At 47.2% G+C, this 19,975-nt stretch overlaps 1 protein-coding gene across 1 annotated transcript in view; it reads left to right on the top strand.

Moving 5' to 3' along the window:
* LOC135901467 (uncharacterized) overlaps positions 1 to 17,751 on the top strand; it is a 129,809-nt gene extending 112,058 nt beyond the window's left edge. Inside the window, exons 11-12 of the mRNA XM_065431277.2 lie at positions 3,953 to 4,084; positions 17,133 to 17,751. Of these exons, the coding sequence (XP_065287349.1) occupies positions 3,953 to 4,084; positions 17,133 to 17,477 (477 nt within the window). The 3' untranslated portion in view covers positions 17,478 to 17,751. The remainder of the gene's footprint in view (positions 1 to 3,952; positions 4,085 to 17,132) is intronic.
* Positions 17,752 to 19,975: the final 2,224 nt, after the last annotated feature.

The raw sequence follows: 19,975 nt of genomic DNA, 5'->3' as shown, positions 1-19,975 counted from the left end.
AGAGGGGTGAACTACATCCATCGTAGCTGCGGAATCGCGAAGCACTCGGCACTCCTTCCCGTTCACGAGGAGGTCTCGCATGTAAGGCTCGAGAAGCTTCATGTTCTCGTCAGTGCTGCATAATGACAAAAACACTACTTTTGTTTTTGTTTCCGGACACTGCGCCGAAAAGTGACCCGGCTTCTGGCACGTATAACACACGCGCGCTTGCCTCGCCTCGAACCGCTTTCTGCGTTCGGCTTCGGTTGCCGCCGTCTCCTTACGTTCGGTCGGACTGCTTTCACTCGCATCCGCACTACGTGTGTCCCCCTTTGCTCTCATAGGCGTGAACTTCGGCCTCTCAATCTTGGAGCCAAATTCACCCTTTTGACCGTCCTTAGCTCCGCGAGCCCGACGCGTCACAAACTCTTCGGCTAGCTCAGCGGCTCTAGCCACCGTACTAACGTCTGGCCTATCCAAGACCCAGTACCGCACGTTCTCAGGTAACCGACTATAAAACTGTTCTAGCCCGAAACACTGCAGAACTTTCTCGTGGTCACCAAACGCTTTCTCTTCTTTGAGCCACTCCTGCATGTTTGACATTAGCCTGTAGGCAAACTCTGTATATGACTCACTTTTGCCTTTCTCATTTTCTCGAAACTTCCGACGGAACGCCTCCGCGGACAGCCTGTACTTTTTTAGCAGACTCGATTTCACTTTGTCGAAATCCTCTGCCTCCTCTCTCTCCAAGCGAGCGACTACGTCGGCCGCCTCGCCGGGTAACAAAGTGAGCAAGCGCTGTGGCCACGTTTCCCGAGAGAACCCCTGCTTCTCGCACGTTCGCTCAAAGTTAACCAGGAACAAACCAATGTCCTCTCCAAGCTTAAACGGCCGCATCAGGTCAGTCATTTTAAACAATACTCGTTCTCCTGCACCGTGTGCCTGACTTCCATTACGAGCGCGTTCCATCTCCACCTCGAGACGCTTCATTTCCAAAGCGTGTTGACGGTCGCGCTCTTCTTTTTCTTTTCGTTCGTTTCGTTCAAGCTCATCTTTCTCTCTCTGTTGCTGTTCTTTAAGTTCGCGTTCCTGTCTTTTTGCCGTCTCCCTCTCCTCAATGGTCTCAAGGCATTCCGACAGCTCGTCATCCTCAGCTCCTAACTCAGGAATAGCCCTTAGCAGTTCTGGTTTTCTGAGTTTGTCTGAGACATCCAGACCCAACTCTCTTGCAAGCTCCAACAATTTCGGTTTGCGCAACGACTTCAAATCCATGGCTGCTCTGAATGCTGCTTTCTCTACTGCCTACTATTGTCTTGCCGCAATCTAACCCGGCAGCAACGACAACCACACTTACCAGCTCTGTTTCTGACACTAACAAAAGCCTGGCAAAACTCAGAAGAAGAAAGCCCCGCACTCACCAAACCTCGCAGCCAAGAATTCAGCGCAGTCGTTCCGCTGCAGGCAACCAGTCATCACACAGGGCTCGTTGCACTGCTCCCGGATGGTCGTTGTGCTGCTCAGCATACAGTCAACCGCATATCTTCGCTGCTGGCCTCCGTTGTCGCGATCTCATCGCTGGCAACCAGATGTTTGATCGGCACCGATGGCACCGGCTGTTGGAATCTCAGCGCTGCCACCGGCTGTTGGAACCGCACCGATGGCACCGGCTGTTGGAATCTCAGCGCTGCCACCAGCTGTCGGAACCTCAGTGCTGACACCCGTTGTTGCAACCGGACCGTTGGCGCCCGTTGTTGCAAATGGGTCGCAAGCCCCAAGGGTAGCGTTGGCCTGGCGGCCTGGGGCACACTGGAAGCATCCGAAGGTCCCAGCAAAGCATGAGGCGACTGCTAACAGAACAACTTGTTTATTCTAGCATCGCAAAGAGCGGGCGGTCAGGTCGACCGAAGTAGAGAGACGGGAGAGCACGTTACTCAACAGCAGAAATCGGAGCCTCTCTCCTGGCGTCCGGGGGCAGCTGCTCTTATACTCTTGGCGTCGCGGGCAAGAAGGAAGGTCACGAGATGACACCACGTGACAGCGGCGACGGACGGATTGAGAGACACGTTGGGACAAGGAGGTGACGCATCAGCCGGGCCGGCGCCGGTCAGACCTCCTCGCTTCACACTGGGGGAGCTCCTCTCCCCGGCTGCCGCGCTTTGACAAGCGTGGGCACACACACACACACGCACACACAAAGACACGTGGCACTGAACATGCCGGGAGGCGCTCGGCGGGGATGCGTCGCGGCCGCTCCGAACGGGCCAAAATGTCCGCCGCTTTGAACGAAGCTCCGGCGTACGTTGCATCCGCGCTGGCTTTACCGCGCGTCGTAGGCGAAACGTAACAGTATACAAATAGTGGAAAGGCGGAGCCGCCGTGCAGTGGCGCGTCTTGTGTGTTACGGTAAGCACGCAATGACGCGTGGCTAGACAGTTGTGTTGATAAACTATTTTAAATTAATTGCGGGTGTATTAGATGGTACTACTAGCCGTGGCTACCTGAATAATCCGACCTGCATGTACCTTGCAACCTCCTCCCCATTTCTGCTTTGCATCCGGTTCGCTGCACTTTCATGAGCCGACTTGTTATGCTTACAAACGCGCACACGACGTCATTACAAGCACTAAGAGGCATACCGGGTACACGCGAAAAACAGCGGAGCTGTTGTCATAGAACTGCGGTTAGATACGCTTGTAAGAAAGGCTTACCCGGCCCTGTGACGGCAGCGTACACGCGGTGCATCAATGGGACAAAATTAATGCTAGAGTTGCCCTAAAACTGTTCAGCAAAAAACAAAAAAATATCGCGCGATTTTATGGACAAACAGTAATATCATAGTTAACGCTTTTAAACGGCATCATAATCACAGCTTCGGCCCTGCAGAATAATGTTACCAGGTGAAACCTACATAATGTATCGTGGTGAATCAAACTAAACATAAAAAGGGGCCGGTATATTGTACGTATTGCTTAATTATGCACGCGAGCGCCCGCCGTCGCCTGCCACATTACGCGTGCCCAGACGTCCTCTGGCACGTTCTCACAGGCACTTCGGACGTGGCACAGGTGATTTCAGCCACCGTTACACCCGCGTTGCACGACCCGTATGACGGGTCCTAGCTAGCAAGTACACGTTAGTAAGTTATACACGTGTGCTTACCGCCATTCAGAGCTGTTTCGACGCGAGCTACGGTTACTCAGGCGCCAAAGATTCCAGCCCTGACACGTTAGGCCTCGAAGTGCTTGTACTGAGACCAGGTGCGACGCGTACCATCAGTACACAAGAGAATTACGTAAAATCCCTCCTCAACGGACGCCTGCAGCGTGGCTGCGAATCTCCAGTATAGTTTCCTCTGGTGTGCCAGAGAAAAGGCCTACTGATTCAGTTGAATATTTGATGCATGGAGTTGACACCAGCATCGGAAGCTGCAGGTAGTACATTTTATCTAAGCTATGGGCGCAGGCATGACCTTTCGCACATATTTTGCCTCCCGATTGAATCACAGGAAAAAATTACTAGTGCAGTCCGGCATTTTTCCCGCATCTGACTGGAGAGGCGAACGAAGTAGCTTTAAGTGCACCTCGTCCGCTTCCTTTTAAGCAACCTCCGCGACATCTGCGCGCGCACTGGTGTGATCATTTATTCATTTATTTACTTCTGGGTCCACCTTCTCTTTCTCTCTCCTTGATGGTTCCGCAATCGTAAGCGGTATTTGCCACAATGATTCGCAAGTATATCTGAAATGTGGATTTAATTTATCATTTCTTTTTATAACACTGCTACATGAGCTATTCGCAAGCTAGTTCAATGTGTGCGTGTCACGAAACATTTTTATTTATTTATTTATTTATTCGCGTGCTTCCAATCTGCGGCCCTCAAAAAATCGGAAATACGCAATAACAGCGACTTTCTGCCTTGCGGCTTCAATCGAAGAATCATGCATAACCGAATATGCACCTGCACTTCTTTCCAGCTGATTGCCTACGCCGTTGCAAACTTCGGCCAGCGCTTCAGGAGCGAGGGCAAAATTTGGAACGATTACTGGAATCGGTGGAACACACTGGACTACAACAGTGTTTACTGCGTCTACGCCTCAACGGACAAGGTAAGCAAATCCACAGATGTATTTCAATCGATCGCGTTGCGTGAGAGGCTTTGCCGGTCTCCTAAGAGAACGAAATAACGGTTTTAATTCCCTGCGACGGAGACCGCATTCTGACGAAGGTTGTGATGCATAAATGCTGCTATATCGAGTGTGGTGTCACGTTAACGTACAGATAGTGAAAGATAAATTGGAGCACTCTGCTGCGCAATGTTATAACTCACCGTTGGAGTAAACTATCTTGTCCGACGTCACCACTATATTACCCATTCAAAGAAGTTGTAAAGAACTCTGTAAGCATGAAATGCAAATTATTCTGCTAAGACCCGCTTTTGGTTCGCCATGACGAGGCGATTCTCGTGGCGTGCAAAATACGTTCTTTACAGCTCCATCAAGACGTTATTCTTTAAAATAATATTCAGATTAGGCGGATCGATGCTTCTGCGAATAGCCCTTAATGGGCCATCCCTGTTCTGCGGAAGGAAAAACTGTAGAAACTGTTCCCAAGAGCAGCAACTTGCGCTTCACAATTGCTTTCACGTCGTTCAAGCAAGCCTATCGCCTTTTGCACAAACGGCTCGCTGCGGTGTCGTTTTAGCCTTGCAAACTGAGACAAAGGCCTCAGTACCCGATACCTATCTCGATCTTCTACTTGTGGATGGCGCGCTCGTCGTTCTATTTTGCGTACTTATCAAACTCTCAAAGGCAGCGTCGACGACAGTGAACCAGAGTCCGACGATGTAATGCAGACCACCTGATTATATTATACAGCCCGGGCACGCGGCCACGGGCCGCCCTGCTTCCAGCTTTCATCTCCCTGCTATCCCTTGGGTGCAGTGAGAAGGAGATTCTTGATGGGAAGGAAAGGTTGGGGTAAAGTGCAGCGCAGTAACTGTCTCTCAGCAGAGGACACCTCAACCGCGCTGCACAAGGGGAAGGGAATGAAAGTAGGGGGAGAGAAAGAGCACCAGAAACAGCGGTGTAGCCAGAAACTTAATTAGGGGGGGGGGGTCAGGCTGCAGCTCTGCCTCCTCCTCAGAAAGTTTGTTGAGGGATCAAATACACGAACAATAACTGCATTGCCATTGTCAAAGATGCTGCAAACGAATTTTTCAACGCTACGCACTCTCACGACAAGTAAAATATTTGCCTTTTCGTAAAAGAATACACTCGTATGTCCCAAAAATTGTGCCCGAAATAACCGATATCAATGCTTCCGTGTTTTATCTATTTAATAAGTAAAGAAAATGTCACACGAACTTTAGAACTATATCAGTTCCAGTTCCAAAGTATCCAGTTCAAAACCAGCAAAGCAGTGCATGCCGCTGTTATGAAAAACGTAAAAGCCGTGAAATGAACAAGTTGAGGATAAATATTTTATTGAAACTTTGTCATTCATGAACCTTGATTTCATTTTTGTACATATGCAACGGACAAGAAAGACATTTCAGTGAAGCTGTCCTTTCTTTCAATGTCTTGCGCAGAAGCAGCTGTCGCCGGTCGTGTATTGTGAGTAATTGCACCGAAATTATAGTCACAACAAAGAGCACATATAAAAAGCAGGAGTTCTGCAAAATATACGAGGGCGAGTTGAATTAAAGTGAGCCAGTGCTAATATATTACAAACGGAGAACTTTATTTAAAAGTAGTCTCCATTAGTATTTAGATATTTCTGCAGCTGTCTAACGAGTCGCGTGATTCCACTCCCGACGTGAAGACGGGCATTGTCGTTGAGCGTGATGACCCCATTCCTCAATTTCACACGTCCTTTGTTCTAGATTGCGACACGCAGTCGACCCGGCGTTTCACAATATCCAAACGATTGATAGTCTCTCGAGGTTTAGCATATTCGATCAGTAGCCATTGGCCCCTGACGATAAAAAAAATTGAACACCTTTCCGCCGGAAATGACGGCCTTTGTTTTCTTTGGGGGTGGCGAATTCGAATACTTCCGCTGTAAGCATTGCCGTCGTGTTTCAGGCTCGTAATAGTGACAGCATGATTCGTCCACGGTGACAACTGCAGACTCGAAGTTGTCGCCCTCATTGTGATACCTGATCAGATGAGTCAAAGCATCGACGAACCTCTCCGTCTTCTAGCGGTGGTTCAAATTCATGGGTATCCATTGCGCACACAAGAGCCTATAACCGAGAAGTTCATGAATTAAAGTGTGAACCGAACCATGACTGATGTTCGCACGATCTGCATTGTCATTGAGCATAATGACCCCATTCCTCAATTTTCCACGGCGTTTGTCCTTGATTGCGACACGCAGCCTAACCGGCGTTTCACAATAACGGAAACGATTGATAGTCTCTCCAGGTGTAGCAAATTGGATCAGTAGCCTATGACCCCTGACGATCGAAAAAAAAAGTGATTAGTTCTCCAACGGAAATGACGGCCTTTGTTTTCCTTGGGGCTGGTGAATTCAAATGTTTGCACTGTAACCATTGCCGTCGTGTTTCAGGCTCGCAATAGTGGCACCATGACTCATTAACGGTGACAACTGCAGACAAGAAGTCGTCACCTTCATTCTGATACCGGATCAGATGAGTCAAGGCAGCGACAAACCTCTCCGTCTTCTGGCGGTGGTTAAAAATCTTGGACATCCATTGCGCACACAAGAGCCGATAACCGAGATGTTAATGAATTAAAGTGTAAACAGAACTGTGACTGATGTTCACACGCTCTGCCAGTTCATCGATGCGTATCCTCCGTTCATGTCTAATTAGCTCATCAGCCTTTGCAATTGTGTTGAGGTGGATTGCACGGTAGCTTTGGCCCCATCTTCAATCGTCTTTGCACCCTTCACGTCTCAACCGTTAGCTCCAACGCTTCACAGTGGCCAGTGAAATGCAATGTTCAACGTGCACTGCAGCCATAGAGCGACTAATTTCTTTTTGGGAAACACGTACCTTCAGCTGTCAAAAACCTCAAGACATCACGCTGTTCAACTTTTGGAGCGTCCATTATGTCACGTAACCATGTTAAACCCAGTGTATAAGAGCAATAAAGAACATTTATACTCAACCCTACGTGTCACTTTTATAAATGAGAGATGCATGTGTGCTACGCAAATGCCTCAGGGATAATGAACCGAACCATTATTGCGCGGGGTGGTATGGCTCACTTTCCTTTTAATCGCCCTGGTACATTTGAGATGTGAAGATACAATGAATATACAAATGCGAAGACACAGTTTGATAAACGGCAAAAGAGTGTCACTGGAAACAAAGTTCTATGCACGTATACACAAAGCCTCGAAACAAGGTATTTAAACATACGTATAAGTCTCCAATAATTCTACATACCTAAGAAAAAGTCCCTATATATAACGCGTCAAACAAAGTAAATAAACATAGTGGACAATCACAGATCCACAGATCACGGAATCCTAAAGGACCGCCACGCCCCCCCCCCTCCACTCCCCCCAATGTATTGCGCGCGACGGAAGGCGCCGCGCTTCTTCCCCGCTTTTCTCCCCTGTGCACACAAGATTGTGCCACCATCGTCGGCTCACACATGCATACCTCCGCCCCCCCCCCCATAGCTTTGACTTGCACATGCAGCATGCTGCATGTTATCGTCCTTGGACTTCATACGGAACGTGAGGGTGACGGCGACGGCAGGAGTGCGCCTGGAGTGTCCATATAATTGCTATCACAACAATACAATAAGAGTATCCGGCACTTGAAACGTCCCATGGCCCATTACTTTCCGCAAAAGAAGAAGCAACGAAATGGAATTTTCTAGATTCGGAAATTCACTGCGCCACAACAATGTCTTTTTTTTTTCTTTTCTGGGGCTGGAGCATCGAAATAAGAAAAACGGAAAGGAAAGCACTTCGTCCACAATCAAATGCCTACTTTGGGCACCTAATGTGGCTGCTGAAGGAATATCGAAGAAAACGTGACACGCTTGGTCCACAGAGAGCCATATGCATACTGCTCGGTATCCTGCACCGGCGAGACAAGACTTTCCGAGAAGCTGCGCTCGAGCGAACGCGGTGCAATCGACACGAGTCCCCACAATGATGGCGGCGAGCGACCATTGTTTGTTTTATTCGTCTGCTATCCAGAAAGCGTCCAAAACTTTGCCAGGCGAGAATCAATTCGGCCAGAGAAAAACGAATGCGCACCGAAGTGCGCCGTGTGGTGGTCGGGGCAACGCGAGAAAAACGCATGCGCTGTGCTGGCTCTGGCAGCCCGCGGGTTGCGAGAACAAGAAAACTGAAGAGGCTTCATGTGTCCTCACGAATAAAAGCCAAAGTAGAAAATAAATAACGTAGTTACCTTTCCTGGCTTCAGTGTCTTGACATGGATGCTTTGGCACAGGTGAAATATTCTTTTCTGTGACATGACGGCTCAATGAACCACCGCAATGCTTTGTCTCATCGGACCACGCTGCATGCTTTGTCAACTTGTCTGATAGTGTGTTGATTTGGCTTATCTCGTTGTACGGTTCGATGAACGACTTTTGAAAAGTTGATGCGCCTTTGGCGTCAAATGTTTATAACAACATTAAATCCACAAATTTGCGGAACTGAAGCTCGAAAGCACGACTTTGGAAGTGCCAGTGCACCTTACGCATTACGCATCAAAATTTTATGTGAACTTTATATCCATAAAGTTTCGAAATTTAAATCCATGCACACCGTTAATTCCGCAGTCTCCGCGAGATGCCGCGATGAGCCCGCTTGCCATCACAACGCCCTTGAAACTTTGTGCTCGGATGCAGCTGCTTTCGTTATGTGACTCTCGGTGTATGAGCGTTACCGCGAAATCCAACCTGAGTTTCCAATGTTCGCGCTCAAATGTTTTTTCGAGCGTGAAAAAGACATTCTGGACAAAATCCGGAATAGGTTGCGGCGCCGGGGTTGTTTTTGTCGGCGGCGCATGACAGCACCAAAAATTTCTCGGGGGGGGGGGGGGGGGGCTGAAGCTCTATAAGAACCTCCTACCCCTGGCTACGCCCCTGTTCGGGTGCCCTGGAGATCCTGGGCCACCTTCTTTATTATAACCTCAGGTGCTCTCCTGAGGCCTCCGTTTGCCGGTTACATGTGTCCTCCTGGAGCAGTGCTTGTACGAAACCCAAGCTATTGTCGCGACGCAAAAAGCGACCCGCGACTTATACAACACCGGTGAGAACCTTGCCCCTTTAGACACAGCGATCACCAAATGGAGCGTACGTGTCCACTACGTCACCGCGCGGGCAGCCAGCGTCGGGACGTAGACTCGACTCCACTCCGCAATGCCGGCATGTCTGGCAACAAACGCATACGGCGCGCTCTAATAAACCTCCACTGTACTGCCTAGGCACAGTAATATATTCAAGGAGCAAAAGCCCCCAACGTGTTTCTCTCATGCCCACTCTTACTCGCGCCCGCGCACAAACGGCTGACGATCCCTCAAATGAACGTCTCGTCCTGATGTCTCCGAAAGGAAGGTAGGGCGAACAGCTTCCCTCCTCCTCCGTTTTCGGCGCATCTTGACGGTTACGCGTCGATGCCATGCCTCTATCTGCATTCTGTTGGAAGGCACGCGAGGCTTCAGCTCGACTCCCGAATCGCTAGGTAGAGACGAATATATCGAGGTGTAAGATGCAAGACGCCTATGGATTCTCGTTTCAAAGAACCCTTTCAAGTAAGTATTAAAAATGTTTGACACTCGCAGGCTCTTTAGTACCGTGAAAAGTAAACAATCTGAACGTAGCACTCAACTAATACTTAGTGAAGTTGCCATTAGCGGCAATTACGCCAGCAGCTCGTCGCGGCATCGAATCACACAGTGATGACACAACGTCGAGGCGAGCACGAAGAGTCTCTAATTCTTGATTACGGCAGTCCACATTTGATCACCTGTAGCCGTGCGGAGATCCCGAGCCGCAATTGCTTCTTGATCAGCCCACACACGTTCTCAACAGGTTTCAAATCTGCACCAACTGGTGGCCACTCCAGCTGTGTATTTGTGATAGAACTCCGGGTTCTACAGATGTTCCTTCATGTTCTACGAGCTGCTGGTGTGATTGCCGTTAAGGGCAACTTCACTCAGTATAAGCTGAATGATACGTTCAGATTGCTTATTTCTCACAGCAATAAAGAGCCTGTGAGTGCCAAGCGTTTTTAATACTCCCTTGAAGGGGGTGTTCGAAGCGAGGATCCACATGGCCTTTCAGTTCAAGCCTCGATGTATTCGTCTCTACCTGATGATTAGGCAGTTCAGTGGAAGACGCGCGGGCCTTCCAACATCATGCCGACACAGGCATGGCATCGACGCGTAACCGTCAAGGTGTTCCGAAAACGTAGGAGAAGGGAAGCAGTTAGCCCTAGAGACTTTAGGTACTTTGCGATGCGTGCTCCCCTTCGCCGCGATCGTCAGCAGCAGAGCGACCCAACGGTGCACTAGAAATTTATCAAGCGTGATGAACACCAGCGCGAGAGCGAGGTTGAAGTTTGTTGTCACTCGAGGTACCCTCGAAGCTAGCGCGCCATGAGTAACTACTGTAGAGGAAAAAACGAAATCAGGAAAGAAACAATTCATGATAACTCAAAGGGAAGCTCATTACTTTTCGAAGCAAGATCGGGATGCCTTAGAACACGCACCTATAAAGCGAGATATAAGAAGAAACAAGAAGCCAGTGCTTGCTGCGGTAAAGCTACGGAAACGATGGAGCATATTTTATTAGTATGTGAAGACGTCTACCCAGCGGTCCAGTTAGGCACCACTGGCCTCCGTGAAGCCCTTGGGTTCAGCTGGAGCAGTGGAAAAATAAACATGTCCGCAATAGGCATTAGTAAGAGGTGATCGGAAGATTGGTGGACGAAAGGTAGGGAAACGACAGAAAAAGTAGACGTACAAAAGCACAGTTAGCAATAGGGGATCAGAAAATTTGGGGTGTGGGAGTTCATAGCGTATATTTTTTTTATTGTTGAACTTAGGTAGGGCATTAGGCAGCATAATAGCAAGAGCTTGGTGACGCAACCCACCGCCCTGTTCCAAAGGGGACGCTCATAACATCCATCCATCCATCCATCCATCCATCCATCCATCCATCCATCCATCCATCCATCCATCCATCCATCCATCCATCCATCCATCCATCCATCCATCCATCCATCCATCCGCGACGCGAAATAGCAGCGCCGCGTAGTGGCCCCGCAGCTGGTCGCATGCCCGGAGCCGTGGTCTCTCCACTTTCGCTCACAACTGTACGTGTATGTGCTCGTTATTGTGCATATAACGCGTGCGTGTGTTTGTGTATGCAAGTATGCGTGTGAGCGTGCATCGCCGTGTATGTGTGTGTGGGCACGCATTGGCGAGTACGTGGGTTTGTGTGTATGCGTGTGCGTGTGTAGTCCATACTGAAGGTATGAAGGTAGACTTTTATTTTTACATGCAACAAACATCCTCTAGGGTGGTGGAGTGGCTGCCAAGAAAAAAGAAAAGCACTCCTTCATTCACATCTATTTAGATAGGAGCTCTTAAACAAACACTTTTCATAAATGCCTAATTTTGTAATTAAAGCTTTCTTCCGAATACATTACGAAACCGTGCGCTTCATATTACCAATTTCCATATCTGGCTCACTCTTATCGCGCAAATGTGGACGGTATTACAAGATCACATCGGCTTCCTTACAAGCTCTAAGGCACCGCGGCGGAGTTGATGACCATTGTGGCGCCGGACACGTTGTCGCCTCTCGCGGCCGCCGCAGTATTTAGGCTAAGCATTAGACCCAGCTACATGCAACTGTAGTGGCCAACTATAGTGCATTGCACACCACATGGCTGGAGCGCACTGATGTGCTCCTGTGTGGCTGTGCTGCGTGGTGCGGACTGCCTTTTTCCTGCAACAGCTTCACCGACGAATTGTAGCCACATCCAAATTGCGCATGTTGAAGCGTTGCGCTATCAACAGCTCACTAAGCAACCATGTTTACGAAAGCGTCTAGCCGGGAGTGAGCACGCGCTCACAAGGAAGCGTACTTGTCTTCTGACCCCACGTTTCCCGTGGTTACAGCCTTGTTGAGTGTTCAAGATTATTGCAAATTAGCGAGACACGACGACGACTGGATCGACAGGCGTTGCGGGCACAGTTTCGTTCCTACGTGGGCAGACGCCGCTGAGCGTGAGCAGACGATAGTCGACTTCCTCCGAAATTACGTTATTCATTCCAAACTCAGATTTTCGCTTCCTTCTGCCTGTTTGGTAAATTGCGTCAGTAAATACGTACAGTAACAGCAGGAAGAGCACACTGACCCAAGTATGCTTCTTGATTGATGTCAGCTATCCGCCAAATGTAGCGCTCTAAGGGAATCTGATTTCTAAGGCAAAGGGGCAGACGCCGGCAGTTCCAGCACGAGTCAGAAGGGCTTTGTTGAAAACAAAATGTCTGAGGAAAAGGTGACATCGCGCTCCGCTTGTAAGCCCCAGGCGCCACGCACGAATGCAAAATTTAACTGAGATGCTCACAGTAGCGTATACAATCCGTGGAATGTCCGAGGAGTGGTTCAGGACCCCTTTAGTGTGACTTCGTGCGAGAGTCTAGTGAAACGTTGTCTATCATTTGTATGACTTTTTTTCTGTTGTCTGTAAATTTTCGTTGGGTTTGTGTCTGTAGTAGCGCTTCATAGAAGGCGCATTATGGCACTATTGAAGAAAAATTCAGTGCCATTCGACTCTGTGAAGGTGGATGACCAGCGAAGCTGTTTACAGAATAACACATAGGTAACCCGGAATATTTAACAAAGGTACACACATACTTATTGTCCTAATCTGTCGTCATCGTGGTGATATAGGTACGCACACACATTCGCGTGTCACCTCAGCTATTAGATGTGTCCGTCACGTAAAACAATGAATGGCCCACACCCCCGTAAACGCGGCCTCCCCATTACGACGACAAAAGAGAAGTGAAACTCTACGCTGGAATGACGAGCCAGCTGTGGAAGTCGGCAATGCTCGAACCATTGCTAATGATCATAGTTTTTTGAGCAACGGAGACAGCTGTGGAAGAAGATGACGACGAACACGCGAGCAGTGGCATTGGCGCGTGAGAATCTTAACACTCCTTCTTAAAAAGTTGTACAAAACTTTTTTTTTTCCATGAACACCCGTTCTTACCTCTGTGCCTGGGACCTCTTTGGGTCCCACGTGTGACAAAAGGCTAGTTCAAGGGCGCGTTACAGGTCCCCGAGCCCACAGCGGCATGTGCTATTGAGCTTGGAACCTTTCTGCACTATCACCAGGATCCGCTATTGTGATTATTTGTTTTTTGTCAACATCTCGGACACATATTTTTCCAGATCCTAGCCATAGACAGTTTCGCTGTAATGAAAGAGCTTGAAACCAAGAGTTTCACGTTTGCGGGAAGCGGACACCTTAATCTCGCCAATGTTCTGACTGTCAGAAATAATTTGATACAGACCGTTTGAACACATGCGTTAAAATAGATAGTTTCCGTGAAAAAAAGGGTGCGTTCCACCACATGTACTATACCAATGGTAGAAGAACCAATATTATTATCGAAGATTGGCCATGTTGTCACTGGGGCAAAATATTACTGCTTTTGTTTTTGAAGCATATGGTGAGTAAACTTGCAACGCTCCAGGTGTTGTTGAGCGCCTCCATAACGGTATTAGTTTTGCGCACTAATAAGGTAGACTAGAACCGGTAAAAGATAGGCCGGTGTCGTGAGCGTAAATGAAGAAGGTTATGCCATATTCAATATTTACTAGCTATGTCGCTAAGGTAGTGTAGTGCCCTGAGAGACTTTGCTCGGTATTTGTTTCAAGCCAGTTGAAATTTAATTACTAAATGTTTCTGCTTACGGCGCTGTAAATATGTTTTTTTTAAGTTTCATTATTTCACCTGAAACCGTAGTGCTTGAATTTGTCAATGAGGGTGCCATGGTTAATACAATGGCATGCTTTGGAATAGTCAAAAACACTCCGAGAACAGACGTTACTTTCGAAACTACCGAATACAACTCATTTTTCTAAGTAGCGAACCTCCTGTGAAAATATTTTTGTCAAGCCAATATTGGTGAAGGTGTGGTGATCTTATGCCTCCTTATCAAAACGGACACTGGCTGAAGTAATATTTTCGAGGTCTTCAAAAAGAAACAGGAACAACAGATGAAGAAATTACAGTCACTGACCAAGTCAAGGTGAAAATTTTCACCTTGACTTGGTCAGTGACCGCACTTTCTTCATCATCATGTTACCTGACCAGACAAACTTCGTCGAACTCTTGACTACAGAGGAACAATAGATATTAGCCTGAAGTTACTCATGCCGTTTTTATGTACGTTTTTAAATATAAGAGCGACTTTCGCTACGTGCATTCGTCGAGGTAGCTTCCTTGATAAAAATATTCTATTTAAAACATGTTCCAAAGCAGCACTTATGACGTATGACATCGTTTATTGACTGCATGCCGGCCTTCAGCATCTCAACATTAACTAATGTTTAAGAATAAAAAGGTAGACTTAAGTTCTTTCACCATAGCCGCAAAGAAAAAATGCCGTCTAGGAGTTTCCGGAAGGTAAAAAATGGGTTATAGCTATTGTTTTTGCTAGTTTTTTCAATTCTAATTAAGAATTCAGTGAAAACGCTCACCAGCTCTTCGCCGACGAGGGTTTCGCCATTTGATTTTATCTTCATTGGCTCAGAAGGCCAGTTACTTTCGTGATGTAGAAGCCTATTTAGCTTTTTCCATAAACTCCAACGTCTGCGCAGCGTTATTGCAATGCAAGTTCAAAATTAAATGTTCTTCACGCTGCTAGAGCAGGCTGATTATTGTCTGTGTACTTTTTGAATGTCGCCAAGTCGGCGCCATTTAATGTTATGAGAAATCGTTCATAAAGTTTTCGCGTCGTATGGCTTGTAAGCATTCAGCAGTGATCTATGGCTTGTGTGCTATGTCTGATCGTGTAACGCTTTTATATGGAAACTATTCGTGATAGGCTGCCTTCAATACGTCACTAAATATATTTTACGCTAAATCCGGTTTAGCTGACTCAATTTTCTAGCGTATTTTGGTTGACTTCTGCAAAACATTTTCTGATGGATTTTGGCACGCTTGTAATTGTTTAGTCTAGCTGTTATGTAACTAGGCAAGTCGTCGCTAATACGTGGCACCAAGACCTCTGAGGATACTGTTTTTGTTTCAGTAATTTGTAATAAATTCATCAATAAGTATTATTTACTTGGGCTCGAGTAGGTTGTTCGGCCACATTCTTAAAGGCGTGCGTTTCTGACAAGTCGCAAAGTTCAACTTGATGACGCGTAGACCGAAAAAAAAAGTTCGATGCTAAGCTAAGCTTATATTTGTTATTGTTATTACACCTGAATATGTATAAAAATGAAAATGTAAGGTGAGCATATATTAACCTCAATACAATCATTTGTTATCGCACAATGCTTTCATTTTTTTTGATATCTTAAGACTTCACTCGTCAATAAGAAAATAACGCCAAGTCGCTTGTGAAATCAATTGACAGAATGTGACGCTGAGCCGGTAAGGCTAATATTTTACTTTCATCGTGGCACGAGGTTTCTATTATCATTATATCTTGAAGAAAGAATTCAAAGCTGTAAAGAATGAAGGTGATTTCAGCTTCCTTGTTACGACCTGATTGCGCATTTAGATGAAAGCAAGCAGTGTAGTTCTGTATACTAGACATTGTAGACTAAGTTCACGTGGTAATTTCAATTTTGCGTCCGTGAATAATAAAGCAGAAAACAAAAGAGAAACTACTTGCATATGCTAGCTTCAGTCACCCTTATCAAGGCCTTTCACGCAATTAGTTGGGCCCCATTACATGATTTGGTTTTACGCAAGAACAAATTTCCATCCATGAACCATGCAAAACGCCAGTCATTTTCCTTATTATTCTTTTTTTAAACTACCATGCCCATTAAGATTTTTAGCAATGACCAAAGCTGTTCAATAATATACATTAGGGGATTTCCTTGTTCGTACAAATGCCGTGTTTTTCGCGCTTATTCAGGGAAAGCGTGGTAAAAGTGTGGACTTAGCAACACTCCCAAAGCACTTCCACCCTTTGTCGCGCATTTTCGTCATGCAACAATAATGACGAACTCTCTTGCGTGCCTCATCTTTCCTTCACGCTGCGCGCCCAGTATTCACGGTCACGAACAGCCCGCGCCTTATCAGTGTGACACTGCGTGAAAAAGCGCTGTCAATGTGCCAAAGCACCAGTTCATTCAGTGCATTGCCTTCATTTATAACACGGTGCCAGTAGACGTGTGAAAAATGCTGCTTGTTGAAGTTTAATTGACGATTGCAAACACTGACAGTCCTGAAGATGCGCAATATATTGAAAGTGTAGTGTGGGTGGTGCTAGCCAAACGCTGTATAAGCTGTCCGACTTTCTGGTTGGCGTGGTTCGAGGCTAGTTGAGTGTTCAAAGCTAGTCTAAATTAGCGAGACCTTACGGCTACGACACCGATAAGCAGGGTGGCCAACGTTTAATTTCTATGTGGGCGCCTGCAGTGGCCGAGTGTGAGCAGACGATAGTCGGATTCTTCCAGAAGTACGTAACTACGTATTAACAAAACTCGAAAGCATATTTTCAGGTACTTCAGCATGTTTATTGAATTGCGTCAATAAATATACACAGTAACACTAGGAAGAAGCGCACTTAATAAACATCCTTATTGACTGATGTGAGCTATTGGCCAATAGCAGCCGCATATGGAATTCTGTTATAAATGAATCGTCCAGAAAAGAGTCAGGAACAGGCTTCTATTGAAAAGAAAGTGTTTCAGAAATAGGTGACTTCGCTCTCTGCTTGCGAGGCCACGCGCGGTGCACGACTGCAAAACTTTGCTGATAGGTATGTCCACAGCAGCGTCTGCTATCGGCAGGCTTTATTCACCAAGCCCGAGGGGTGGTTCAGGACTCCTTTGTTGCATTTTAATAACCTCTGCCTTATGCACACATATCACAGAAAACTTCGCTCAATATTGATTACCACATGTTTGTGTGATCCGCACAATTCTCATTTCACTCCGTCTTCTATTTCAGAGCTACACAAAACAGCCGCAGAAGATCGCTGACGAGAGCTTCGATGGATACTTCAGTGGGCGAAACTACATTCGCCATATACGTGCGACGCGTTTAGCTCACCTGGCCTTCAGGCGCGTTCCTTTCGCTCAACAGCAAGTGCTGCCGGGGATCAGGCTGTCGCCTACGCAGCTGTTTCAGGCCGCGTACTGCGCCTTTAGCTGCACACGCCGCGTGGAGGGGAATGCGACGCTGTACCCTGAGAACATGGCCTGCATGGTGATATTACTGCACTCAAGAGGCTTGGTGAACGCCTCGTGCGAGAGCACCCAGTACCGAGCTAATCAGCCCTGCTACTACGTATAAGCGCCTGTATTGTTTTTATGTGTTGCTTTTATCGGGGGGAGGGGGGTGTTGCGTGTATTCGATAAAGTCATTCAGTGCTGCAGCAAGACTGTTAAGTTTTATCAACAAAAAAAACAGTTCAGTGCCTATTTATCGGCAATTGCTAGAGAAAGGCGCTAGTGTTACGTCGCATGCCCTTGAACTTCCTAATCCACGATTTAAACCGCATTCACAACATTGCAAAGGGTTCTTCAGGAGCGCACTGGGCACACGTCATGCTTCTTCGAGGAGCGAAGTTAAACTGACAGTGGACCACAGCAAGCCTTGGTAAGGTGCATTATATACATATATAATCAGCATACTTTATCTCTACTGCAGGACGAATGACTGTCTCAGCGGTATCCAATTATCCTTGTCTTGGGATAGCTCGTGCCAACTTGCTCCTGCAATTTCCTCAACTCATCATCCACTTAATTTTCTGCCGTCCTCGACTGCACTTGTCTACCTTTGGCACCCATTCCGCAACTCTAATTGTCCACCGCTTATCTGGCCCACGTGTTATTAAATGGCATGCCCAGCTCAATTTTTCATAGCGCAGCTCTTAAGCGCCCGCTCCTGCGTCGGCGTAACCGAGCGAACGAGCACAGCCAAGGATGAAAGAGCGAACGCGGAGCACAGCGTGGGATGAAAGTCGCGGCGAGGAAAGCGAAAGAGGAGGGTGCAGCGAAACCATGAGGCGGAAAGTGTAGAAGTAGGTTATGGCGAAAGCGTGAGAAGGAAAGCGTAGTGCAGCGACGCTGTCTATGAGATGACGTCAGAGTAGTGCGCGCCGTCTGGGAGGTTTCTCTCGGGCGGCTGCTGTGCGTCGCACTCACGCATCACCCACGCGCTGCCTCTCGTGAGCGCCATATTACCGAGGCAGCCGCACCACACTTCGCTCCCTTTGCAGCGCGACACACGAGAGGGGTTTCCCGCGTCAGTCAATATATTACAAAATGAAAACACGTATAGAGCTGCGTTCAAATTTCGAAGTAGGGAGCACACTCTAAGGAAAATCCCGGGGATACGGGAGTAACTGGGCCGTTAGTCCTAAAAAGGGCGCTTTCGTCCCTCAAAGGACTAACTGCATGAATGTGCGTGCCGTGTGCAAATTTCGGAGAGTAAGTGTTTAGTCCCTGGTCGGAAAGAGAGCAATGGGAGGACGAACGGCAACAGTTACTGCCCAAGAACTTCGCTGTTTTCGTACGTGTCATGGAGCGATGCGGCGAAAACGGTATTGTCTATAAATCGTGAATGGTTCGAAGTTCGTGCATTGTCTATTGAACTACATACAGAGCAGCACCTTGCCTCTTCGTGAGAAAATTGCGGGCACTTGAAAGCTGGAATGTGAAGAGCCATGCCCTTCGTGCACACACCATGAGTGAGCGATACACATTAAACGCATAAGTCATTGATGGCTAGATTTCTTAGTCAATAGTACCTAAGTTCCTTCCTTTCCAAGGAGGTTGCAAACTGATGCGATCTCTAGCTCAAACGGGACATGCCAAGCGACAGATGAATTGGCCTTCTCTGTCGTCTTTGGTGCCCCCTTTGAGCTCGCTACACGTATACATGGCGTAGTGCCTCAGTTTAAATCACCCTAAGAATACTCGGGCTGATTTCTATCCGCAGTCACTTATGGTTGCAAGTACATTCAACGTTAGACTCTCACTGCACAGCTTGCACAAAATGCGGAGTCGCTTTGCGTTCCCATGCTTAACCATGCCTAAATATCCTATCTGGTCACCTTATAATAAAAAAAACGGCGTGGTGAAGACGTTAAAGTGCCTGGCTTGTGAGCGAGAGCACGCGATTTCGAATCCTGCTCTCGGGCGCGTTTTTTTTTTTCAGCTCAACTTTCATTAGGGTAGTAATGCCTAATTTCATTAATTCCACCTTTCCGGAGCATCGGAACGAATTACCGTTACTCCCTTGAGAAGCACCGGACAAGGGTAGCGGTTATTCCTCGAAGGAGTAAGCGCATGGGGAGTAACAGTTCATCCATTTCAGTTAGTCTCCAAAAGGACTGATGGTTGTGGGAAATCAGTTAGTCCCCAAAAGGACTAACATCCCTACCCCTTTTAGTCCTTTTTTTCTTAGAGTGTACCGCAATCGTAGGCGAAATTTGCTCCTATGTCAAACAGAATATCGGCTATCCCCGTTTGCTTTCAAATACACGCCGCTCTCTTCCTGCTTCTTAACGTTACGCCTAACATTTTTCTTCACCGCTCATTGCGTGGTCCTTAACCTGTTTTCGAGCTTCTTTGTTAGCTTCCCCGTTTCTGTTCCATATGTTAGCAGCGGTAGAATGCAATGATTTCACACTTTTCAACCGCAGTGGCAACGTCACAGTGAGGATTTGGTAATTCCAGCCATATGCTAACCAACCCATATTTATTCTTCTGTAAGTTTCCTTCTTATGATAATCGTTCCCTGTGACTAATTGACCGAGATAAACTTACTCCTGCAGATACTCTAGA

Source organism: Dermacentor albipictus, chromosome 1 (assembly GCF_038994185.2).
Source record: "Dermacentor albipictus isolate Rhodes 1998 colony chromosome 1, USDA_Dalb.pri_finalv2, whole genome shotgun sequence".
NCBI classification, from domain to species: Eukaryota; Metazoa; Arthropoda; class Arachnida; order Ixodida; family Ixodidae; genus Dermacentor; species Dermacentor albipictus.
This window is presented reverse-complemented; position numbering and strand designations above follow the sequence as displayed.